Source organism: Salmo salar, chromosome 03 (assembly GCF_965601325.2).
Source record: "Salmo salar chromosome 03, fSalSal1, whole genome shotgun sequence".
Taxonomy (NCBI): Eukaryota; Metazoa; Chordata; class Actinopteri; order Salmoniformes; family Salmonidae; genus Salmo; species Salmo salar.
Window position 1 is genome coordinate 28,250,378 of NC_138293.1, and position 27,541 is coordinate 28,277,918.

Here is a 27,541-nt window from a genome sequence, read left to right on the forward strand (position 1 = left end):
CTCAGGACAGTTGGTTGGTGGTTGAAGGTATCCCTCTTGTGGTGTGGGGGCTGTGCTTTGGCAAAGTGGGTGGGGTTATATCCTGCCTGTTTGGCCCTATCCGGGGGTATTATCGGACAGGGCCACAGTGTCTCCTGACCCCTCCCGTCTCAGCCTCCAGTATTTCGGCAGCAATAGTTTGTGTCGGAGGGGCTAGGGTCAGTCTGTTCAATCTGGAGTGTTTCTCCTGTCTTATCCACTGTCCTGTGTGAATTTAAGTATGCTCTCTCTAATTCTCTATTTCTTTCGCTCTCGCTGTCTTTCTTTCTCTCGGAGGACCTGAGCCCTAGGACCATGCCTCAGGACTACCTGGCCTGATGAATCCTTGCTGTCCCCAGTCCACCTGGTCGTGCTGCTGCTCCAGTTTCAACTGTTCTGCCTGCGGCTATGGAACCCTGCCCTGTTCACCGGACGTGCTACCTTATCCCAGACCTGCTGTTTTAAACTCACTGGAGACAGCAGGTGCGGAAGAGATACTCTGAATGATCGGCTATGAAAAGCCAGCTGACATTTACTCCTGAGGTGCTGACCTGTTGCACCCTCTATAACCACTGTGATTATTAATATATGACTCTGCTGGTCATCTATGAATATTTGAACATCTTGGTCACGTTCTGTTATAATCTCCACCCCGCACAGCCAGAAGAGGACTGGCCACCCCTCATAGCCTGGTTCCTCTCTAGGTTTTTTGCTAGGTTCCGGCCTTTCTCTGGAGTTTTTCCTAGCCACCGTGCTTCTATACCTGCATTGCTTGCTGTTTGGGGTTTTAGGCTGGGTTTCTGTACAGGACTTCGTGACATCAGCTGATGTAAGAATGGCTTTAGAAATTGATTGATTGGTGTTTTTTTTATCAGTGTCAACGTCAACAGTGAAGAGGTGACTCCGGGATGCTGGCCTTCTAGGCAGAGTTGCAAAGAAAAAGCCATATCTCAGACTGGCCAATAAAAAGAAAAGATTAAGATGAAAAAAAGAACACAGACACTGGACAGAGGAACTCTGCTTAGAAGGCCAGAATCCCGGAGTCGCCTCTTCACTGTTGACGTTGAGACTGGTGTTTTGCAGGTGCTATGTAATGAATGAAGCTGCCAGTTGAGGACTTGTGAGGCGTCTGTTTCTCAAACTAGACACTCTAATGTACTTGTCCTCTTGCTCAGTTGTGCACCCGGGCCTCCCACTCCTCTTTCTGTTCTGTGAAGGGAGTAATACACAGCGTTGTACTGTACAAGATCTTCAGTTTCTTGGCAATTTCTCGCATGGAATAGCCTTCATTTCTCAGAACAAGAATAGACTGACTAGTTTCAGAATTAAGTTCTTTGTTTCTGGCCATTATGAGCCTGTAATCAAACCCACAAATGCTGATGCTCCAGATACTCAACTAGTCTAAAGAAGGCCAGTTTTATTGCTTCTTTAAATCAGAACAACAGTTTTCAGCTGTGCTAACATTAGGGTTTTCTAATGATCAATTAGCCTTTTAAAACGATAAACTTGGATTAGCTAACACAACATGCCATTGGAACATGGTCGCTGATAATGGGCCTCTGTACACCTATATAGATTATCCATAAAAATAAAACAAAATCAGCCGTTTCCAGCTACAGTAGTCATTTAATACATTAACAATGTCTACACTGTATTTCTGATCAATTTCATGTTATTTTAATGGACAAAGAATGTGCTTTTCTTTCAAAAACAAGGACATTTCTAAGTGACCCCAAACTTTTGAATGGTAGTGTCCATTTGCTTCCATCCCAGTATTTTTGTCAGCCATCTTTGCTGAAGAAAGTCTCCAGCCTTGGGTCGATTAGCGTCAAATTCATCATGGGAACCACTCAATATGATTGGTCATCGCCTAGCAGTCGCTACTGGTGATTTGCATAAAGTTGGGAAATGTTGAACTTTTTCACCGCCTCCCACGCCACGTTCGCGCCTCCCAACGGTCCCCACCCTCTAAGCTTCTCATCACTTTCCTTCCATTGAAAATGAATGGGAAGTGGTGTGTCACGTCACATTAACGTTAGCTGACGTTAATAATGGACAAACTTTGACAACAACCATGACCAGTCCAGAAATGAAGCTAGATGCAATGTCACAAAGTATTTAGCGACTACGACAAACTACACTGAAACAAATACAATAACTACAATTACCAATTTTGAACTTTTTGGTATTTTCTCCAGCTGGCCTCGACTGTTAACCAACTGACTGATTTTCACAACGACCGCTGGAAAGACAGGCACTGTGTTCGACTCGAGCAGCAGCTACCGCTGCTGGATCGTGTATTTCTTGTTCCTTTAGAGCAGTGGTTCCTAAACTTTTTATAGTCCCGTACCCCTTCAAACATTCAACCTCCAGCTTTGTACCCGCTCTAGCAACAGGGTCAGCGCAATTTCAATCATTGTAAGCCTGCCACACACACACAATCCGATACATTTATTAAACATAATAATGTGTGTGAGTTTTTGTCACAACCCGGCTTGATAATACTAATCAATAATTTTGCTCTTTATTTAGCCATCTTACATATAAAACCTTATTTGTTCATCAAAAATGGTGAATAACTCACCACAGGTTAAAGAGAAGGCTGTGCTTGAAAGGATGCAAATAAGTCTGCAATGTTGGGTTTTATTGGAGAGAGTCTCAGTCTAAAATAATTTTCCACCCACAGTCTGTGCCGGTATGTAGTTTCATGCTAGTGAGGGCCAAGAATCCACTCTCACATAGGTACGTGATTGCAAAGGGCATCCGTGTCTTAACTAGTGATGTACCGATATGACATTTGTGGCCGATACCAATATCCAATATTTTCCTTGCCAAAAAAAAACTAAACCGATAACCAATATTTAAAATGTTTGCGTCCTTTTAAACATTCTAGTTAAATAGTTAACATACATGGACGCAGCGGTCTAAGGCACTGCATCTCAGTGCAAGAGGCATCACTGCAGTCCCTGGTTCGAATCCAGGCTGTGTCACATCCGGACGTGATTGAAGTCCCATAGGGCGGAGCACAATTGGCCCAGCGCTGTCCGAGTTTTGCCCGAGTAGGCTGTCATTGTAAATAAGAATTTGTTCTTAACTGACTTGCCTAGTTAAATAAAAGGTTGCACACACACACACCAAAAAAGTTATTTTGTTGTCATTTACGTATGTCCCCATTACCAGTAAAACATAATCAAAACCTATTTCTTTCACTGACTTGCAGTGCTGTTTCGTTGTTCATTTGTTCAGTCGTTTCATTCTCAACCAGGATTTCTATGGAACGCCGTTTGGGTCTTTGCATGTCAAAAAAGATACATATCAAATAACACTTTGCTGCAGATCACAAAATAATTAAATGCCTTAATACATTTTTTACGTAGTTATTAAACATTGATTACACTATCACTCGTATTTCATATGTCACAACGATTCGTCGATACGTATGCTATGATGATGGTAAAGTTGTCTAGCGCACCTACAGTGCTGGTCATTAAAAAAAGCTAGCTAGCTCATGGATGCAAACAATGTTCTTCCCCAAAAACATAGCAAAGTGACATATCTGTTTCAGTAGCTATCGTTAGCTAGCTAACTATATAGCTAGGTGTCATCATCTAAAATAACCCTAATTTATAAGACAGTTATTTTAAGTGTGGCCGGACCCATCTATGTGAAGCTAGCCACAATAAGGATTAGCCACAAGTGGACTTTGCAGTTAGCCTTCAAAATAAAAGTATGTCATTGACAGTGATGCAAATGAATACAAATAGTATAATTATGCCATAATTGAATAGATCATGCTAAACGATGTTGGAATGTTATATAAATTCAACAAAAGACAATAATTAGTTAATTTGACAAAAATTGGTTGAAATCACAATGGATGTATTATACTTTAGAATTGCATTGGGGGCATACTTATTTCACTGTACAGCCTTACCTATGGATTGTGGATCAATGACAAGGGGTACGAGTCTACTCAGTGACACCCAGAGAACATTAGCATCGTAGCTCTTATTGCGGGACTCTGAAACAACTGAATTGAGCCACATTTATGTCAACCTATGTGTATTGAACACTATTCCAGAGGAAAAACAATACTGTGTGGATGTTTTGGAGTCTGATAACTCTGAGGACGTGGGGAAAAAATATATTGGGTATTGAGTAGACTGTTACCCCATTTCATTGATCCCCAATCCTTAGGTAAAGCTGTACAGTGCAATATGAATGTCAATACACACAAAAGGCTGTCTGGGGAGGTGATTTCACACAGTCACAGTCCCGCGATAAGAGCTACAACACTAATAATGGTGTAAACTCTTCACAGTTGTGTTCTGTGGGTGTCACCGAGTAGACTCATACCCTATTTCATTGCTTCACATTCCAACCTTGTTTAACATTATCTAGTCTAAATATGTCATGATTCCACCAATTGTAACCTTCTGCATCACTTTGAAAAGAGGTACTTTTATTTTGAAGGCAAACCACAAATTCCACTATTGTGCCTAATCCTTATTGTGGCTAGCTTCACGACACATAACCCAGTCAGGTCGAGTCTCACTAGCCAGATGAAGCTAGCTGGCTGCTTATAACGTTAGCTTTGGGCACAGGGTTAAGTAGCTGGCTAGCTATCTATTTTCATGAACTGAAGTTCAATTTCAATAGGCGAACAACAAGTGGCTACCTAGCTAATACTTACTCACAAGGATTCCTAAATCATTGCTAAGAACAGTGAAAATGACTGCAGTTTCGACTGGTCATTGTTTTCAGGCTGGTTGTATTGGTCCTAACTAGGTACCAAGCTAAAGCTAGCTAGCTACCGCAGAAGTTGCGGTCGATCAAATAATGCTTTATTACCAATGCGGTATTGTAAACACATGGTTCATGGCCTGTGTTTGCAGACTTTTTGTACAGCTTTGACAGTGCTACTGATAGTAGTGGTGGGGCTTGGCTTGCACACGCAAATTCACAACACACAACATTCTATAATAGAACTGTGTTATTTGATGTGTCAAATTAAAAGCTTATTTAACGCGCCACATAGTGTTATTTGACGTGCATCTTTTTTGACACGCAAAGACCCAAACGGCATTCCATAGTATGTCATGAAGCTAATAGCACTGATGCTACTAGTGTGTAACTACGATAGGGCAACATCTGAACAATAGCGCACTTGGTAACATTAGCGTGTACCGGTGCTCGACCAGTTGCGAAAGCCAACATCACCCACAACAGAGAACGGTTGATTGTCAAGGGCAATGAATTCCATTATCTTGGCGTTAATGGATTTCGCCTTTGAGTTGTCTCGCTAAAATGTTCTTACTCTTTCAAATGACTGCTCGACTTGTTGACTGCTCGATCCACACAGCAGACATTGTGGGCTAGGTTAGGAATGCTGTGTTGCATGTGTAGCGCTAAATGTTATGTGGTGTCATTACGTCACGTACCAATGTTATATAGGTATGCATGTCAGCTTTGATATCGGTTTTTCACATCGGCGTTAAACTAGACATCGGGCTGATACCAATGTTGGCATTTTTAGCTAATATCGGCCGATTCCGATATGTTCACCGGTATATCGTGCATCCCTAGTCTTAACAGCGCGATTTTGCCAAGGCAAGAAACTCTTGCAGCCCTATCCAGAAATCTGGCAGTGGCTTCTGATTAAATTCAAATTTTCACAGAAACGCTTGTTGCAATTTCAATGAGGCTCTCTTGTTCAGATATCGGTAAGTGGAATGGAGGCAGGGCATGAAAGGGATAATGAATCCAGTTGTTTGTGTCATCTGTTTCGGGAAAGTACCTGCGTAATTGCGCACCCAGCTCACTCAGGTGCTTCGCTATATCACATTTGACATTGTCCGTAAGCTTGAGTTCATTTGCACACAAAAAATCATACAATGATGGAAAGACCTGTGTGTTGTCCTTGTTAATGCAGACAGAAAAGAGCTCCAACTTCTTAACCATAGCCTCAATTTTGTCCCGCACATTGAACATAGTTGCGGAGAGTCCCTGTAATCCTGTAAACTTGTCTGGAGGTTAGTTAACCTCACTAGGGTAGGGGGCACTATTTTCACCTCCGGATGAAAAGCGTGCCCAAAGTAAACTGCCTGCTACTCAGGCCCAGAAGCTAGGATATGCATATAATTGGTAGATTTGGATAGAAAACACTCTAAAGTTTTCAAAACTGTTAAAATAATGTCTGTGAGTATAAAATAAGTGATATGGAGGAAAATCCATCCAGGAAGTGCCATTATTTTTAAATAGCTGTTTTTCCAATGAAAGCCTATCCACCATTTAAAGGGATAGGACCCAGATTCCATTCCCTATGGCTTCCACTACTTGTGAACAGTCTAAAGACATTGTTTCAGGTTTTTATTCTGAAAAATGAGGGAGAATGACCACTTTGAGTGAGTGGATTGTCAGAGTGTGTGCAACTGGTCGAAGGAAGTCAGGTGCAGGAGAGCAGAGATGAGTGAACAGGCACACTTTATTCAGGCAGAGGAAAACAGCCGGACGCAACTGCGTCACAACACTCTGGCGCGAGGCAAAAAGCGATAGCGCACAAATTACACGAAATGGTACAAATAACAAAACCACAGGTTACAACAATACCCGGCGCAAAACCAGCCTGTAGCGTCACACACGTAACGAACGAACAATACCACACACAGACATGGGGGGGAACAGAGGATAATATACACATAGAGTAATGAGGGGATGTAAACCAGGTGTGCGGGACAACAAGACAAAACAAATGGAAAATGAATGGTGGAGCGGCGATGGCTAGAAGATCGGTGACGTCGACCGCCGAACGCCGCCCGAACAAGGAGAGGGACCGACTTCGGCGGGAGTCGTGACGTGGGATGTCCCCAGAGCTGTTTCCTGTTTTTCTTTTATATTGACGACGCTATTGTCCGGTTGAAATATTATCGATTATTTAGGCTAAAAACAACCTGAGGATTGATTCTAAACATCGTTTGACATGTTTCTACGAACTTTACGGATACTATTTGGAATTTTCGTCTGCCTGTTGTGACTGCATTTGAGCCATTGAATTACTGAACAAAACGCGCCAACAAAATGGAGGTTTTTGGATATAAAGAGGGACTTTATCGAACAAGACAAACATTTATTGTGTAACTGGGAGTCTTGTGAGTGCAACCATATGAAGAGCATCAAAGGTAAGTGATTAATTTTATTGCCATTTCTGACTTTTGTGACTAATCTACTTGGCTGGTAACTGTATGTAATGTTTTGTGTGCTGGGCGCTGTCCTCGGATAATCGCATGGTTTGCTTTCACCGTAAAGCCTTTTTGTAATCTGACAAGGCGGCTGGATTAACAAAAAGTTACTCTTTATTTTGATGTATTACACTTGTGATTTCATGAAAGTTAAATATTTATTGTAATTTAATTTGAATTTGGCGCTCTGCAATTTCACCGGAGGTTAGCCAGGTGGGACAGTAGCGTCCCACACCCCCTAGAAAAGTTAAGTGTCCAAAGAAGGGCCAGAAGTATCCAGAATGGTGTCGTCTGTGTAAAGTTGGATCAGAGACTCACCAGAAGCAAGAGCAACATCATTGATGTATACAGAGAAGAGAGTTGGCCCGAGAATTGAACCCTGTGGCACCCCCATAGAGACTACCAGAGGTCCGGACAACAGGCCCTCTGATTTGACACACTGAACTCTATCAGAGAAGTAGTTGGTGAACCAGGCGAGGCAATCATTTGAGAAACCAAGGCTGTTGAGTCTGCCAATAAGAATGTGGTGATTGACAGAGTCAAAAGCCTTGGCCAGGTCAATGAATACAGCTGCACAGTAATGTCTCTTATCGATGGTGGTTATGATATCATTTAGGACCTTGAGCGTGGCTGCACCCATGACCAGCTCTGAAACCAGATTGCATAGCAGAGAAAGTGAGGTGGGATTCTAAATTGTCAGTAATCTGTTTGTTAACTTGGCTTTCGAAGACCTTAGAAAGACACGGTACGATAGATATATGTCTGTAGCAGTTTGCGTCTAGAGTGTCTCCCCCTTTGAAGACGGGGATGACTGCGGCAGCTTTTCAATCTTTGGGAATCTCACACGATACAAAAGCGAGGTTGAACAGGCTAGTGATAGGGGTTGCAACAATTTCGACAGATAATTTTAGAGAGAGAGGGTCCAGATTCTCTAGCCCGGCTGATTTGTAGGGGTCCAGATTTTGCAGCTCTTTCAGAACATCAGCTATCTGGATTTGGGTGAAGGAGAAATGGGGAGGCTGGGGCGAGTTGCTGTGGGGAGTGCAGGGCTGTTGACCGGGGTAGGGGGAGCCAGGTGGAAAGCATGGCCAGCCGTAGAAAAATGCTTATGGAAATTCTCAATTATAGTGGATTTATCGGTGGTGACAGAGTTTCCCATCCTCAGTGCAGTGGGCAGCTGGGAGGAGGTGCTCTTATTCTCCATGGACTTTAGTGTCCCAGAACTTTTGAGTTTGTGCTACAGGATGCAAATTTCTGCTTGAAAAAGCTAGTCTTAGCTTTCCTAACTGCCTGTATATTGGTTCCTAACCTCCCTGAAAAGTTGCATATCACGGGGGCTATTCAATGCTAATGCACAATGCCACAAAATTCAAAATGTCATGTTTTGTTTCTAAATGTCTGCGCAAGAGTGATGGTTCCCTGGAGAGAGTAACGATTAATGTGATTGGATGTTAATTATTTGACTTGGCTACCTGTATTTAACATTGTGTTGTTATTTCGATGAACACTAGATGGTTAAATTTTAGGCAGTGAAACGAGGCTACTCAGGCGAGAAAAAAACCTCACCCAATTGTATTGCCACGTTGGAAAATATAAAAGTGTACTGTTTGAAAATGTGAATTCTTTTAATTTTTTATGTGAATCACATTTTTATTTGGCGTACCCCCGACGGCATTGCCAGTTTGGGAATAAATCAAATCAAATTTCAAATCAAATGTATTTATATAGCCCTTCTTACATCAGCTGATATTTCAAAGTGCTGTACAGAAACCCAGCCTAAAACCCCAAACAGCAAGCAATGCAGGTGTAGAAGCATGGTGGCTAGGAAAAACTCCCTAGAAAGGCCAAAACCTAGGAAGAAACCTAGAGAGGAACCAGGCTATGAGGGGTGGCCAGTCCTCTTCTGGCTGTGCCGGGTGGAGATTATAACAGCACATGGCCAAGATGTTCAAATGTTCATAAATGACCAGCATGGTCAAATAATAATAATCATAGTAGTTGTCGAGGGTGCAACAAGTCAGTAACACAAGAGTAAGTGTCAGTTGGCTTTTTCATAGCCGATCTTTGAGAGTATCTCTACCGCTCCTGCTGTCTCTAGAGAGTTGAAAACAGCAGGTCTGGGACAGGTAGAACGTCCTGTGAACAGGTCAGGGTTCCAGCAGGTCTGGGACAGCAGGTCTGGGACAGGTAGCACGTCCGGTGAACAGGTCAGGGTTCCATAGCCGCAGGCAGAACAGTTGGAACTGGAGCAGCAGCACGGCCAGTTGAGCTGGGGACAGCAAGGAGTCATCAAGCCAGGTAGTCCTGAGGCATGGTCCTAGGGCTCAGGTCCTCCGAGAGAGAGAAAGAAAGAGAGAAAGAGAGAATTAGAAAGAGCATATTTAAATTCACACAGGACACCGGAAAAGACAAGACAAATACTCCAGATGTGACAGACTGAACCTAGCCCCCCGACACAAACTACTGCAGCATAAATACTGGAGGCTGAGACAGGAGGGGTCAGGAGACACTGTGGCCCCAATAACTGCTTTAGAGGTAATGCTAGCTTCCTATTAAAGATACTTCAGCAAGCTATGATGTTGGCAATTGATGATACATGTATGCTGCTATTTGCTATGTTGAAAATTACAATCACAGATTTGTAAAACAGACAGGAAATAGTAGCATCTTGGTTATGTGAGGGCTCAATCTTGAATTAAACTTTGTTTTGGTTCAGCAAAAATATGGCATGCAACCTTGGGTTATGACAAATAAACACTATGACCAAGTTACACAGTTGGTGATAGAATTATTAATTTACCCAGTTTAGATATGCCGTTTTATTTTCTTCTGTCTTCTCAGAATGGGAAGGCAGCCCATAGCTACAGGAAAATGTTCGATGTCTCACAAATATGAGGTGTGCAAAAATAATGAATGTGACATTAAGCAGACTTTTTTTCTAAAGCGGCAGTATGCATGGGTTCATTTTCAGTTTATGGCACCGGGAATCGAACCCAAAATCATGACGTTTCGAGCACCATGATTTTTTCTATTGATTGTTATGGTCGTTATTTATTTAGCTATTTTGATAGGCCATAGACTACATCTGTAATAGTTTAATAGCCTACTGCAATAATTCAACATACAGGGTTGTAGGCTGCATCACTCCTTCAGCCTAAATAGCAGATTATCAAAGGGAAGATATAGGCTAGGCCTTTGCGTTCCTCCAGGCTGCGCTCTGCGGGCTCCGGGCACGCGCCACTATTGATAGGCCTACGTTTTTAGAAAATATAATTATTATACCTCTAGGCTACAACAACACAGTGCGATGAGTAATGTATTATTATTAGTACACAAATATTGTCTAAGGTGTAAACTGCAGTGATGTAGGATCATTTGAATTAACGCTCAAACGTCATTTTGTGTTTTATGCCTGAATAAAGCCCCGATCAGCTATGGGTTTATTCTCAACAGTTTACAAAGTCCAGAAAATGACATCAGGCCACTCATATGGTGTATTTTGTCAGGATGTATCGGCGTTTAACGATAGGCCTACTATAGAAAAATAGTAGCCTATGAGAGTGAGATGTAGTCTGTCGTGGATCATGTATTCCAAGTCGTCCTAATATTCACATGGCCACCAGTATATGCCTACAAATCGTTAATGCCATTATATTAGGCCAGAATTGTCCGAAGGACTGAAATTAATAGAATTAGTGAGAGTGACGTTCCCCCAAGAAATCTGTAGTAAAATCTAATGAATTTATAGCATAGATTCTCTACGGTCCTTCTCCATGTAATAGCCTAATGGGCCGAATTTTAGCATGCAAATGACCCAGCATATTCTTGGTGAAATTATTACATTAAATCGTTTTTTTCTTTATTCTTCCATCACCTGCCTAATAGAAACCTCATATGGCCTACTTCTGAAAAAGTTAATCGGTCCAGATATGATGAAGTGTACTCAGCCCGAGTACCATTAGCCAGAACCCCAGTAGCCTAATATGATTCCGCCGGACTCGGGAAGAGCTCGGCCCGTATGAAGTCCCCCGAGTCTGAGTCGATGCCGAGTCGGAATAGGCCCGAATCCACAGTGTTGACTATCAGACCCAGAGAACACCAGCAAAGACCAAGATTGAAGTAGTCTAACACAATAGAACACTGAAAACCCATTGAAGAACTCACATGTACAGATTTACAATGTATTTATAAAAATGATCTCCATATTAATTTCAGGGTCAACACCTTGGGATTCTTGTGGCAACATCGCCATCTGGTGTATTCAAAGTGCAATTACAGCCGTCGAAGATAAGCGCAACCAAGGACAGCACTGTAGCAGACAGCGTAGGAAATTCGTTCCAGCAAAGCTTTCCTGTAGTCCAGTGTAAGCATTTTGTTCGAAGACTATTACAACGAAATTAAATTAATAAGAAATTCAGTACTTTTAAAATAGATTTCAGGCCTTCATCTAGGTAAGGACTAAAGAAGTCTTAACCATAGACCGTATATAAACCATAGACATTTAGGGTGTTTTCACACATAGGCCTCTTTAATATAACCGACCTCAGTCCTGTTTCAAGTGAACTCTGGGGTAGAAAAAAAAGGCAAAGTTCTCAGTTCTCTTTGTATTCACACCGCCCTTACCTTTGAACGAGGACTGAAACTCTTTTGCCAATGTACTTCACCTATTTTGTGGTCCGAGTCCCCTTTGCATTCACATTGCTATGTTTAGAAAGGAACCAAGATCTTTTTCCAACATTCAATCAATGCACTGTGGGTTTTTACAAAGTGCAGAACAAGCCATTCCATCAGACTGTATTATCAGACAGCTAGATATACCTTATACCTACTTACATTTTGGAAGCTAATATATTGATTGCATTTATTTCAAAAGTGACACATCATAATTGTAATCAGAAGATACTATTAACATGTAAATATTATTGGTAACAGAATAAATAGAAGAATAACTGCAGATTAAATAATGCTGTAATTGACAATTTTACAGCCAATTTAGGCTACTGCCCCTTTAAGAGCTAGAATATATTTTTTTACCATATGTTGCGATTCTTACCAAACATGTTGTCGTCTACTCACACTATTCAAACGCCACAATCGAATTAACAGTTAATGAAGCTCTCTTAGCCTATAGATCACATATTGCAAACAAATAATCTGAACTAAAATCGGAATTTTGTGGCACTAATGTGAGGGGCTATGGCAGGGGTTAATGGTGTTGCAGTAGTGTAGTGCGGGAATAATGACAAGAGAACCTGGGGAGTTTTGTGTTCACAATGACCTAAAAAAGGGAACCGGACAGCGGAATTCAAGCCAACCGAACTCAGTCAACCTCTCATGATGTTTTTCACTTAGGCTCGTTTCAGGGTCTGAGTTCCTTTGGAGTGTTCACACTGCACACAAAAAACTAAGCCAACCGCACTGAGTTCACACAAATTGTCTGTAAGGGACCATGTGATAACACCCTTAGTTAAACTGAGGACATTCATGCTGCCATGGGAGTCGCCATATATTGTTGCATAAACCATCACATACATATATCTAAACATTCGTGGACATTATGTGTAAAGAAACGAAAATATCATAATTACCTAGTGTCATAGCAGGTCTGTATTTGTTTTATAACAACAACAAAAAAAAGCAAACCACATAACTTCCGACGAGACGTCCATCACGTGAGTAGACTTGATTCACCAATCACCGCGTTATATGGACGTCACACGCAAGCAGTAAAAAAAAAAAAAACACGTGAGCTGGTTATGAAAGTTATATCACCGGGGCAAGAGAGTCGATTACTTTGTTTAACGTAAGCATTTTATTCACTTCAACGAGACAAGGGTCCTCAAAGGCAATTCAGAAAAGGGTTGGTAAGGAAATCAAGCTTGAATTTAAAGCAGTTTAAATTCAGTACGGAACTAGCTACTCATTCAACGAGGACAGCATTGTTACCTGCATTGCAACATTGTTGATGTCATGTTAGATCATATACTTATCATTATTATGTCAATTATGAATTTCCTGGTCATTGGTCTAGTTTCAAGTTACTTTGTGTAAGGCATTGTTTTTCTGTATAGTTTTGTTAGTTAAAAAATATGGCAACTGCCATCAATGGAGAATGTGACGATTCAAGATATTTATATGGATTAACTAAATACATCTGTATTAAAACTGTTGGATCTGTCTGAATTTACAGAAGTGAAACAGGGTGGTTTCTTTCTAACCATTTCCTTCCCAACCACCATGTTTCACTTCTGTAAATTCAAACAGATCCAACAGTTTTAAGACAGATTTATTTAGTTAATCCATATAAATATTTAGAATCGTCAAATTCTCCATTGATGGCAGTTGCCATATTTTTTAACTAACAAAACTATACAGAAAAACATTGCTGTGTTCCTTCGAATCTCTGTCCAGAACTTGTCTTGGGTCTTTATGCAGAGTGCACAGTTGATAAGCTCTGACTCCATCTCTTTGCAGTCAGACATGTTTGGTTCAGTGGTGGTTGGCATTGGGACGGCAGGCTTGGTGAGGATCAGGGACATGCTAGCCCCTCTGCCCTCCAGCGCAGCTGAGAAGCTCAGTGTCAAAGGCTTCATATCCAGGTGAGGCACCAAGACTCATCTCATAGTTTTTTTGGACACGCTGTGCACAGCAGTGTGTCTAGGTCCATGTGCTGGTTTTGGCAGGAACAACTGGTGTTAAAAAAACAATGGTAAAATTCGCACACTGAAATAATACCTTGATTTTAGTGCTTTTTTATTATATGTGCAGTGCAATTAACTTTGTTGCACTGCACATATTAAATAGATATATAGTCACTGTCCTGTGACCTGTACTCGGTCACAGAATCAGCAGCTCGGTCCTGCATACTGTAGCAAACAATGTGACTCTATTTCAAAGCAATTTTTCCGTAGTGAATATGACTCTGGTGTTGTCTTTCCATAGGAGGATCCTGGAGGAGCAGCAGGGAGTGAAACAAATCACTGTTGAGGATGCCCTGAGCCGGGACGACATAAAGGTGGCTTTCGTGTGCACCGAAAACGCTGCCCATGAGGAAAACATCAGGTAAAATGCTTTCTATCTCTCACTGACCACATATCTCTATTATAGTCCTCTGTGGTAGTTGTTTAGCTATCCCTTCGTCAGTTTTGTTTCTATCTGAAATGCTCGTACACAAGAGCTATATTTTCACCATGTTACAAATCACCACTAGGAGACAGCACTAGAACACGTATATTGTCTGTATCAATCCTCAGTACACTATTTTCTTTCTTTCTCAGTCCACTGAGGCTCCATCTCGGTGTAAAAACTGTACGTTAATTAACCATTCATTGAACCTGGCCCATTTACTAAACCCTCAGACAAACTGTTGGAGCTAGGAACACAAGCATTTCGCTACACCCGCAATAACATCAGCTAAATATGTGTATGTGATCAATACAATTTGATTAGATTTAACAGTTCTAGTTTATAAGCTATATATTATACAGCATTGAGACATATTGTGACACAGTAAATTCAATGTTATATTACATGTACAATCCACATAAAATCAACAGTGTAATGTTTGGATTCAATCTTGTCAGGTGAACTGTTGTGTCCTCACCTTTAGTCTAATAATTTTACCATAATTTTCAAACTTCCCTTTGAATTATTGTCACCCACTTCCCTTGAAAAACAGTTTGCCCTACAGCTAATTCTGCCAAATCAAAAGAATGTGCAAAAAACTATCAGATTTCGACAGAAATATGACTGAGACGCAAATAAAATTCAAGGAGAGGGGGTACAAAAATGGTCAGATTAATACTGCCATTGAGAAAATTCAAAATAAAACAAGACATTACCTTTTTCAAGGTCAGTCTCGCAAAAAGAAGCATTCTTGCGTTCTAACTACCCGATATTCAAAGTGCTCTGAACAAATTAAGGGAATCGTTCACAAACATTGGCACGTTCTAAGATCCGATGACAGTATCGGTAATGTGTTTTCGGACCCTCTCTTGGTCGTATTCTCGTGGGGCAGAAATCTCAGAGATCAACTGGTAAAGTCTGATTTACCACCCCAAGATGTCCCTGCACAAAGTCTATTTGCGCCCCTACTGGATGGAAACTACCAGTGTAATGGCTATGCTCAATGCAATGGCACTTATAAATGTAGATCCTTCAAACACCCCCAAACAAGGAAACAGATCCAAATCAAAGTTGTTATCACGTGCTCCACTAAGGCAGTTATTTATCTTATAACTTGTCCTTATGGTAAAAATTATGTGGGTAAAACAAAGTGCGAATTAAAAGTACGAATCTCGGAGCATCGTAGCACCATTGGGTGCAAAAACTCGACTTACCCAATTGCGGCCCACTTTTTTGGAAGCAAACCACTCGATTTTGTCCCTACGTTATATTGGCATCAAACATGTCACCCTCCCTAGGAGAGGGGGTGACCTCGACAATTTATTGTTAAAACGAGAGGCTGCCTGGATCTTTCATTTAAAGACCCCTGCTCCCTTCAGTCTCAACGTAGACTTTGACCTGAAGCCATACTTGTGATTATTGTGATTTTGCTATTGTAAATGTTTGTAGGCTTATGTAGCCAAATTGTATATATGATCGTATGCTATTAATTTAAGTTTTTTGAATGCTATTTTAATATATGAGAATGAACCAATGATATCAGGCCACACCCGGCCGTGATTACAGACACCTGTGTGTGTCCTTTGACACTATATAAACTAGTCACCCCGCAGAGTTTGTCATTATACCCTAATGAAGACAGCTTGTCTGTCGAAACGTTGGTTATTAAATTATTGCATCTGAGCTCCTAGAGTGTGCGGCTCTCCTTTAATTTTTCAAAAACCCTTTTAATTGCTACCATGCTTATGCGTCATATGCATTTCATATTTCTTCTGTAAGAAACATTTCCGTGTAGCTGTTTTGATGTACAGCACTCAAACCCTGGAGAGGACCACCAAGGCTACAGCTCTCTAATGGCTCTCTTTATGACTGCGAACTGTAGCGAAAAAACACAGAAATTGTTTTTTTTTTCTCTCTCTCACTGCTAAATGTACAGAGTGTGCAGAGATGGGCTATTAAAGAATGGAGAGTTATTTTAGGCTGGTTAATGAGGGTGTTTAGAACATGGCCATCATGTTTCACTGGTAGACAGTTCCAGGCTAATTGTCTAAATGGAACAGCAGGAACTGCCCTTCATACTGTAAAGGGAAAAAAGCCATGAAATGTTATTGAGAACAGCTTTTTCATAGAGGATACAGTGAGGGAAAAAATTATTTGATCCTCTGCTGATTTTGTATGTTTGCCCACTGACAAAGAAATGATCAGTCTATAATTTTAATGGTAGGTTTATTTGAACAGTGAGAGACAAGAATAACAACAAAAAAATCCAGAAAAACGCATGCCAAAAATGTTATAAATTGATTAGCATTTTAATGAGGTAAATAATTATTTGACCCCCTCTCAATCAGAAAGATTTCTGGCTCTCAGGTGTCTTTAATACAGGTAACGAGCTGAGATTAGGAGCACACTCTTAAAGGGAGTGCTCCTAATCTCAGTTTGCTTCTGTGGACAGTTGTCTTTTATACAGGTAACAATCAATCAATCAGATTCCAAACTCTTCACCATGGCCAAGACCAAAGAGCTCTCCAAGGATGTCAGGGACAAGATTGTAGAACTACACAAGGTTGGAATGGGCTACAAGACCATCGCCAAGCAGCTTGGTGAGAAGGTGACAACAGTTGGTGGGATTATTCGCAAATGGAAGAAACACAAAAGAACTGTCAATCTCCCTCGGCCTGGGGCTCCATGCAAGATCTCACCTCGTGGAGTTGCAATGATCATGAGAACGGTGAGGAATCAGCCCAGAACTACACGGGAGGATCTTGTCAATGATCTCAAGGCAGCTGGGACCATAGTCACCAAGAAAACAATTGGTAACACACTACGCCGTGAAGGACTGAAATCCTGCAGCGCCCGCAAGGTCCCCCTGCTCAAGAAAGCACATATACATGCCCGTCTAAAGTTTGCCAATGAACATCTGAATGATTCAGAGGACAACTGGGTGAAAGTGTTGTGGTCAGATGAGACCAAAATGGAGCTCTTTGGCATCAACTCAACTCACCGTGTTTGGAGGAGGAGGAATGCTGCCTATGACCCCAAGAACCATCCCCACCGTCAAACATGGAGGTGGAAACATTATGCTTTGGGGGTGTTTTTCTGCTAAGGGGACAGGACAACTTCACTGCATCAAAGGGACGATGGACGGGGCCATGTACCGTCAAATCTTGGGTGAGAACCTCCTTCCCTCAGCCAGGGCATTGAAAATGGGTTGTAGATGGGTATTCCAGCATGACAATGACCCAAAACACACAGCCAAGGCAACAAAGGAGTGGCTCAAGTAGAAGCACATTAAGGTCTCCAGACCTTAATCCCATAGAAAATCTGTGGAGGGAGCTGAAGGTTAGAGTTGCCAAACATCAGCCTCGAAACCTTAATGACTTGGAGAAGATCTGCAAAGAGGAGTGGGACAGAATCCCTCCTGAGATGTGTGCAAACCTGGTGGCCAACTACAAGAAACGTCTGACCTCTGTGATTGCCAACATGGGTTTTGCCACCAAGTACTAAGTCATGTTTTGCAGAGGGGTCAAATACTTATTTCCCTCATTAAAATGCAAATCAATTTATTACATTTTTGACATGCGTTTTTCAGGATTTTTGTTGTTGTTATTCTGTCTTTCACTGTTCAAATAAACCTACCATTAAAATTATAGACTGATCATTTCTTTGTCAGTGGGCAAACGTACAAAATCAGCAGGGGATCAAATACTTTTTTCCCTCACTGTACTTCATTGTCTTTATTTTGTGTCAATTTAATTTGAAGGAACATTTTGAGAAAGTTACAAGAAGTTTTAAGAGTGGTCAATGTGAAGTTTTCCCAACTCTTAGCTCGATGGGTTGTTGAATCATTGACCAATGGCTCTTTTTTTAATTTTTTATATATATATATTTTTTTTATTTCAACTTTATTTACTAGGCAAGTCGGTTAAGAACACATTCTTATTTACAATGATGGCTAAGCCCTAACCCGGACGATGCCGGGACGATTGTGCGCCGCCCTATGGGACTCCCAATCACGGGCTGGTTGTGATACAGCCTGGAATCGAACCAGGTCTGTAGTGACGCCTCTAGCACTGAGATGCAGCGCCTTATACCGCTGCGCTACTCGGGAGCCCTTGCTGGTCAGTTTGGTTTACAAAGTTACATTTCAGTTGTGCAACTCCCTAGTACAGGACAGTCTTTGAAATCGAATTTATGTTCGTTTCAAGCACTGTCTCTTGGAAACCCTTCTTGGATACTGTAAAAAAAGGAATTTCTCCTATAATATGTTTTATGTTCTAATGGACCATAGGATGTTTCTGGAAGCTGGGAAGCATGTCTGTGTGGAATATCCAATGGCCATGACACACAAAACTGCTGTGGACCTCTGGGACCTGGCTCAGGAAAAAGGTGAGCTGGACAGAATCATTGGAATATATTTTATAGAGAAGACATGGTGAAGTCTTGATGACATGGTGATGATGATGTAGTAGACGTGTATCTGTGTCAGGGTTTCCGTTTGGAAAATATGGCGCCGGACATTTGACCGGCAGCATTTTAATTGACAGGACATTTGAGGAATTTAACGGCCCCGTATGCATTGGGTGTGTAACAAGATTAGGGCGTCTACACACGGTGCTCAGAATGACAGAAATCACATTTAGATTATGGTAATTCATGTTTACACTGTACATGCAACTCACTGGACAATGAAAGAAAGTTGATTTGAAAGCCAATAGAACATAGTGGTTTCAATGGCATTGAAATTAGATTTTGGCTCAGCTACTTTGAAGCAAGGTAAGACATGCCTCATAATATGAAGTAAAACGTTCAGGTTTCACACAATTAAGTATGTTTTCAAAATGCATACTACCTCCAGCTCACATTGTAAAGTGTGATGCGCTGAAGCCTGACTACCGTTGCACATGAATGACGAATGGGAGGCGCGCTTCAATTACCAGTTGAGAAATAAAAATAGTAGCTCTTTTTAATCATGGCCATCAAAACAGTTTGTAACATGCAATTTCATTTTAGAATTGTTGCACAATGATTGGGCTTATAAAAGCACATTTTACTCCAGCAGAAACAGGAGCTGTAGCAGCAGCTCTTGCGCTGTCTGACAGACTTTCTGCTTAAACTAGGCTCTGTATCTGTATGCTGTCTGCGATAAGCATAGACCAATAAGCATGACTGGTTAAATGTATTTACATCGACTGGTATTTTTTATCAATGAATAGGATAAAAAGCATTATTTCACAATTCCATTTTTTTTCTCCCGGACAATTGGCCAGCACCAATTTTATTTATTGGCTTTTCATATTTTTGGGGGGGTGGCCAAAAGCCTGGCTATTACCGGCTAATGGAAACCCTGATCTGTGTATCTTAACAACTACTGATCACCTACGTATTTAATGTTCTATGTCTTCTATGTTCCTAGGAGTGGTCCTGCATGAGGAGCACATAGAACTCCTGACAGCTGACTTCAAGCAGCTGAAGAAGGACGTAGCAGGGAAAAGGCTGGAGGAGGGATTCCTTCACTTCACAGGTGAGACGGAGACCGGAATTGAGAATATAGCACAAATCCCAGGTGAAAACACAACCGTGATACACGAAGGCCCCAGCACTACTGATACAGACATCACCTCAATATAATATTTGCTACAGAAACTAACTGCATAGCATGTATCAAATTGATGTGCATCATCCAGGTAACAGGCTTTGGGATGAATATTTCATTCCAGAGCTTTTGATATAATGAAGGCTCCCATCAAAGCGACTTGTGAAATGTTGTTTTCATTCTCCACAGTACACTTGTTGAGGTTGATGTGAAAGAGAGCCTGCCTGTGGAGTGTGGCAGGCAGACTGGTCTCTGGTATGAAACACAGAAGGGTGTTGTTGATGAAATCTAGAGGTGTGTGTCAAATGGTACTGTATTTCCTACATAGTGCTATACTTTTGTCATTAGTAGTGCGCTACATAGGGAATAGGGTGCCATTTGGGATGTTGACTAGCTCTGTCCTATTTCATCAGAGCCTCGTCGCTGGGGAAGAAGCAAGTTAATGCATATGAATGGACTTCTCCTAAAGCACCCATGATTGAATAATAAATAATAGTTATCAACTCCACACGCTCCACATAACCTCAGATGACAGACAGTATTTTATAGCAGCTGCCTGTTGACCAAGAATGGAAGTCAGAGCTTAGTGGAGAGAATGGAGTAGTTTTTCTTAAATTTGAGTCGGGGCAGTTTTCGTAGTTCGACTGTAGGAGGCAGCAAGCGCAAAATGAAATGAATCATCTGTTGGGAGATTCACTTCAATGGTTCATTCATTTTATGCATAATGGTGACATATACTGCAACAGCACCACACCAGTTTATGTACTGTCGGAATGTGATGAAATACAAAATCAATACAAAGGGCATAATGTGTCCGGATCTTAAATGTGAGCAGAGGATGATTAACATGAGCCATTTGGATTACATGTCCCATTACAACTACTTCTGACTGTAGTTTTCCTGTGTGTCTCACAATAGGAGGTCCTCTGAAGCCGGGCTTTGGTTTCCCAGCTTTCAGTGGCATCGCCCGGCTCACCTGGCTGGTGGATCTGTTTGGAGAGCTGTCTGTCACCGCTGCCAGCATGGAGGAAGACAAGGAGAACAAGTACATGAAGATGACCGCTCAACTCATAACCAAAGAACAGAAGTATGTACTCTGTACTCCATTGGAATAATCAAGTAGTCATATCAGATATTAAGTCCTTTCACAACGTCTCAAACCTAGCTATTCTGCCAGCACAAAACGTAATTGCCTTTATTACATCTAGATATACTGGTAGTCCACGCTGAAACGTTGGGTTAACTATACTCCTCTATCTCTTCTATTATGGATTTAATACAGACCTCTCACGTGGATTGAGGAGTGGGCTCCCGGCCTGCCCAGGGCCAAAGACATCAACTTCCGCTTTGACTCATGCACCATCACCCAGCTTCCCCCAGCCACCAGGGAGCCGGTGGGTATCTTTATGCAGGACCTGGTGCTCTTCAGTCAGAAGCTGCTGGGCCAGGTGCCCCGTGACCAGCTCCATGCAGAGCGCCGCAGAGTCCTCCACTGTCTAGAGCTGGCCGACCGCATCCAGCAGCTGAGCCTGAAGGGCTCAGCCCAAGACGCCTAGTAACCAGCAGCCTACCGAGGGGCCCCAGCAGCCTACCGAGGGACCCCAGCAGTCTACCGAGGGTTGTGAAATTACAGTAACTTTCCAAAAATTCCCATGTTTTACAGAAATTTGCAACGCTTAACCTACTGGTGGATGTCCAAGCGCACAAGATCCATCCATAAGCCTTCTACAGTAAAGCTACTGTAACACGCTGTACTGTAGACATATGCTCGGCGCATCTTTGAAATGTTAAGGGATTTTATGTGTTTCAGAAACAAATTGGTTTCAGAGGCTGCATTTACACAGCAGCCTCATTCTGATATTTGTTCCACTAATTGGTCTTTTGATCTTGCCTGACGACTGAATTTTTCCACTGCTCTATGTTTGCTATATACTTCAGTCTGAGACTGCCGTCGTTGAAGTCGTTTGTGGGGACATCAAAATGAGGGGTGTTGTACAAAGCAAAGTAATAAGTGATTGGATCATCTTTAGCCAATGACACATTTTCAAAACGCCACTTTACCCACGTGTGTTCTGGCTGGGTAGATACTCCGATCCTGACTCATTGTGGAAAAGAAGCTAACATCCGTGGGTGTGGCATACTGTAGAATTTGACCTGAGCAAGGAGTTTGGGTAGCAAGGAAACGTTTGACCAATCACATCAGATCTTTTCACATCAATCTTTTTCAGAGGTGATCTGATTGGTCAAAAGATCAATTAGACATTTTTAATTTTTATTTTATTTCACCTTTATTTAAACAGGTAGGCCAGTTGAGAACAAGTTCTCATTTACAACTGCGACCTGGCCAAGATAAAGCAAAGCAGTGCGACAAAAAACAACAACACAGAGTTACACATGGGATAAACAAACGCACAGTCAACAACAATAGAAAAATCTGTATACAGTGTGTGCAAATGAAGTAAGGAGACCAATAGTGGCGAAGTAATTACAATTGAGCAATTTACATTGGAGTGATATATGTGCAGATGAGGATGTGCAAGTAGAAATACTGGTGTGCAAAAGAGCAGAAAAACAAATATGGGGATGAGGTAGGTAGTTGGTTGGATGGGCTATTTACAGATGGGCTGTGTACATCTGCAGCGATCGGTAAGCTGCTCTGACAGCTGACGCTTAAAGTTAGCGAGGGAGATAATGGGCTGCCTGTGTAAACTCAGCCTAAGGCATGTCGGCTTATTATCTTAGGGTTAGGCTGTTACTACAGACTACGCCTTAACATTGATGGAAGGTCAGTTGATATATAGTTTGATGTTTGCATTGTGTTACTTATTGAAGTTAATCTACATTACAGTTGAATATACTGTAACATTCCTCTGGTTGATCACAGCTCATGGTGCTTTATCATTGGCTGGTGTGCTTTACTTATCTCATATGACATTTTAATATTGACATGTTGTATAGCTATTGTGCGCACAGAAGTGTAAGGCAAAACAGTGACACTGATCGTTGCATTTAATTTGTATTTTTTTTATTTAACCTTTTTATTTAACCAGTCAAGTCAGTTAAGAACAAATTCTTATTTACAATGACGGCCTGCATGTTCAAATCGTTAACACCCTACAATAGGTGTTATCATTTACCTGAGGTATCATGCAATCTCAGATAGCTCAGGCAGAGGAAAGTGTGTTATTTACACCGCAACTGGAACATTGTCAGTAGACTGCAATTGACACATCTGTTTAGTTGTTTTAAAGTAGCAATCCAGCCTCCTTTTTACCTAATTTAACACCTGATTTACTTAACAAAAGGCATATCTCAATAGGTGGTCCAGGCAAGTCCTGACATAGCACAAGTGGGGGGTGGGCCTTTCCTCTTTTGTTCTCTATTGTTCCTCAAGCAAGGGGGAGGCCGATGACATCACGGATTCCCATCAGACCGACTCTTTGAATGCCCTACCCCTTGATGTTTGCAGTTGTCTAAAAAACACTATTTTGCTCTTTTTTTCTAATCTTTAGTTGGTGTACTTTATTGTATTTATACATGGACATCGCTTTTCAACAGTACAAGTTCAAAAATCACCGGAGGACATATTTCAGTGTTTGATTAAAGGGGCATTGCAGTTAACTTGATTTAGATGTTTTTGTAATGTCTGGAATTGCAGGCTGTTCAGGTGGGATGGAACTTTTGGACCGCATCATGACTTCACACCGCTTCCCTGGTTTTAGCACTAAATCATTCACTAGCTTGTTGCCTTAGTTGTAATTTGTGCAATGCGCTTCCTTTCCTTTTTCTGTTTCAAACCAGTATTTCAAGGGTCTCAAAATTAGCTGTTCACCATACAATATAAGTTTTCTACTTAATTCTGGGATGCTGACAGACTGAATTTGTGCCTTGGCCTGCTCAGTTCCCTCTCCCATTGTTATCCATTCATGTCAGTCCCATCTAATGATGTATATGTCTACCATGTCGTAAGTATTCACTACCCAGTGAATGCAGTTTGGCCACTTTAACTGTCACTAGTGTTATTAGCAATTTATATGGAGAGAAAATTACATTCTTTAACAGTTTAAGAGGGAGAATTGTACTGTTATATTGAATTATAATGCCTGAATGTTTTAATAATTTGTGTGTATTGTAACTGTGTATAATTTGCAGTTTCCCATATTAACAGGCCATATGTGTGCTTGATTGATCATCTTCCTGTTTGATTCTGGCAATGATGAAAGAAGTAGGCAACCATCAATAATAAGCATTGCAGAATCCTGCACGAGAAATATTATTGTTTTTTTCACAAGCAAATAGGTAGCTGTTGCACCCTGGCCCAGGGTCATAATACTGGTCTGATCTGCAGGCTATGGTTACCAGTCGATGGACATGAGTGTTGCTCCTGCCTGTACCATCTGCTTCTGTTTATAGACTCACAGAGTAGAGCTGATGGGGATCAGAGAGAACACTGGGTTACTCCTGAAACCGGGTAAATCCACACCAATAAGATCATTAAGCGAAAAATGAATACATTTATGAGTTACTCATTACTTTTACAAATGACAAAACCTATATTGCATTGCCTATACTGCATATGATTTGTGTGATCTAAATGTTGTGACACTGAAGTTGTGACAGTGTGGACTCATAGCCTGTCCTGGGTTTAAAAAAAGCTCAAAATGTTCAATGGTCTGCGATTGCTTTCAAGCAGTGCTTCTGTGTCCTTGATTGCAGTGTTCCTAGAGATACTGTGGGGGCGTGTCGCGTTATCATCATCTTTATGCGTGTGAAAAGAATAGGCTACGTTCTATACAATTTAATGCAAAAGATAGTGACAAACTGAACTGTGACGAAGAGATCAACTCCGATTGCTTGATGGTCTGAAGCCGTATCGACTAATGGCACCGACAGTCGACCAAACATCGGACAGTCGTGGCCGGTGGCTCACCAAACACACTATGCGGCGAGATGGACGAAAAATGATTTCTTAACATGTCTGATTAATTTTGGACTATCACGGTATTTAGGTGGAGGCTACTGCCCGTGAGCGGAGTTGACATTTCGTGAATGATGCCAGTTCTATGTGGAATCATATTTCTGTTTTGGTTAGTGGATGAGGTGAGTCTGATATTCATAGTCAGAAATTCAATTCAGTGTTAAAGTGAATAACTGTTGCCATGAGTCCTCTTTTTGTTTCCATTAAAAGGTTTAGGCCTTGGTAGGACGGGCTTCGGAACTGTCTCGTTGGTCTCTGAAATATCATAGCCTTGGGGTTTATTGAAAGTCAACAAAACAATGCGCCCTGCTGCTGCAGAAGTTGTGAGCTATTGAGAGCTATTTAGGCCTATGAACGCTAGGCATTTATGTAAGGTCACATAAATCCGTGGTATATTGAATGATATTCTGTACATAATGTATTAAAATCTATATTCTTGAAATGAAACAATATTTCGAAACTCACCATTCATTAAAGTCTTACTGGACTCATATTTACATCAGCCTGGATAATATCATATGTACCACAATTTGTTTGGCCTTGTCTTGCCTCTGACCATTTGGTTCCATCCAATAAGATACAATAAATAGATCGCACAATACCATTTTACAAAGCTGACTGCACATACAAACAGACACATGCACTCACACACACCTACAGTTCACTCATTCGAACACACACACAGGCATCTCTTCTTCTGCTAATCGTTGTTAATTGTGACAGAACTGAAGCAGTGACAAACAGCTCTTTGTGGTATTGTTTGTGAGCCCAGCTCCTCTGCTGATGACCAAAAGCAGGCTCCAGTCCTGCTCAGGGACTGCTTTGTCCCCTTGCCATGAGTGTAAATGGAAGGGACACGCTGCAATTGACCGTGGACACACATCCACCTGGCAGATCTAGGCTGGAGTTTTTCTCACAATGACTTCCATCCAATAAGGGCCGAGGCTAGCCGGCTCACCTCACAGCTCACACATGCCTTACATGGACATCAAACAAAAATGGATGCCTCATCATCATAGAAGCCAGAGCCATAGAAAATAACACAGGGGAATAGTGTGATTATGTCTGGGCAGATAGTGAGAGTCCACAGACAATTTTTCTCTAGTATCTCATTTTAGAGGCTTGTTATACATTAGGTGCTGGGCCTGGTAGGACAGAGGGTGCATTGAACTGTATGTGTGCATAGTGGGTTCTGGACTGGACTTTGCAGTCACCGGTTCACAATCATCTTGAGTTGGCCTCTGAACATAGAGCATTGCATGAAATAGAAGTTTGGTTCATCAAATATAAACGTTGCTTACAGTAAGTGATTTTTATATCACTTGTGTTAATGAAAAGCCAACCAAGTCCTGTTTGGTGGTCACATCTGGCACATCACAGAGAAATAAAACTACAAGGTATTCACATGGTTGACAAGTTTCCTACTTAAATGCCGAACACTTCATTTTCCCTCTGACTTGGCCTCTGATCTCATACCAGCAAATATAAATCAATGACTAGTTTTCTTCTTCTCATTGACAGTGCACAGCTTCCAAGAACTACTGCTGGTATTTTGAAGGAGGCTACCCCATCTATTTCATGTAAGTATACTGTACACACACATGGGTAACAAAATGATCTGGACACAGACAACATTTAATTGTAGCATACATACATTGTTAAGACATTCATATTTTACAACACATCTTCATTTAACCAGGTAAGTTGACTGAGAACACATTCTCATTTACAGCAACGACCTGGGGAATAGTTACAGGGGAGAGGAATGAGCCAATTGTAAGCTGGGGATGATTAGGTGACTGTGATGGTATGAGGGCCAGATTGGGAATTTAGCCAGGACACCGGGGTTAACACCCCTACTCTTACGATAAGTGTCATGTGATCTTTAGTGACCACAGAAAATCAGGACACCAATTTAACATCCCATCTGAAAGACAGCACCCTACACAGGGGAATGTCCCCAATCACTGCCTTGAGAATTGGGATATTTTTTTTAGACCAGAGGAAAGTGTGCCTCCTACTGGCCCTCCAACACCACCTCGAGCAGTATCTGGTCGCCCACCCAGAGACTGACCAGGACCAACGCTGCTTAGCTTCAGAAGCAAGCTAGCAGTGGGATGCAGGGTGGTATGCTGCTGATTGAACTGTTTGTGAACTTAAAGAGTGCAGTCTATTGATTCCCTCTGGCTTGTTTAAAGGCCGGTTTGTGTTTGATTAAAGAAAATGGTCCCTGGATGTGGATGAATACAGCGAGATCACCAGATTGGTAAAGTTCTAATGAGTCAATACCGGCCTATGACTGCACTTTAATAGAAGATTGATTTTGTCTGTCATTCAAATAGGATGCCGTCGAAGCGGCGAGGGGAAAGAAAGAATAAGCTGTAACTTTTCCCAATCCAATCATCAAATCCCACACAGCATCCACTGGGTTGAGAAATCACCCCGTAGAAGATCTTTGATTTCGATCTAAATCATTGAACTAATGAGCTAAGTATTAGTCTTCAGACCAAGTCTTTGAAATTATAAAGACATGTTGGCCACTAAGCTGGCCACTATGCTTTTAGAAATGCATTACAGTGGTGATACATC

At 41.5% G+C, this 27,541-nt stretch overlaps 1 protein-coding gene and 1 long non-coding RNA gene across 4 annotated transcripts; one reads left to right on the forward strand and one right to left on the reverse strand.

The window, feature by feature from the left end:
* Positions 1-6,484: 6,484 nt before the first annotated feature.
* On the reverse strand, positions 6,485-12,958 carry LOC145877559 (uncharacterized). Its single transcript, XR_014391872.1, has 2 exons — positions 12,845-12,958; positions 6,485-9,587 (listed from the first exon to the last, which is right to left on the reverse strand). It is a non-coding gene; the product is annotated as an uncharacterized LOC145877559 (long non-coding RNA).
* A 6-nt stretch (positions 12,959-12,964) lies between these two features.
* LOC106599287 (biliverdin reductase A) lies at positions 12,965-25,449 on the forward strand. Of its 3 annotated transcripts, none has more exons than XM_014190446.2 (7): positions 12,965-13,059; positions 13,731-13,855; positions 14,199-14,318; positions 18,670-18,767; positions 19,795-19,902; positions 20,893-21,061; positions 21,257-25,449. In XM_014190446.2, the coding sequence occupies exons 2-7, from the start codon at positions 13,737-13,739 to the stop codon at positions 21,528-21,530; spliced, it is 888 nt and encodes a 295-aa protein (XP_014045921.1). In that variant the 5' UTR covers positions 12,965-13,059; positions 13,731-13,736; the 3' UTR covers positions 21,531-25,449. The 3 variants fall into 3 exon arrangements, with proteins under 3 accessions (XP_014045921.1, XP_014045918.1, XP_014045919.1); XM_014190443.3 differs by having other exon boundaries at positions 12,988-13,120; XM_014190444.3 differs by having other exon boundaries at positions 13,007-13,116.
* The last annotated feature ends 2,092 nt before the right edge of the window (positions 25,450-27,541 follow it).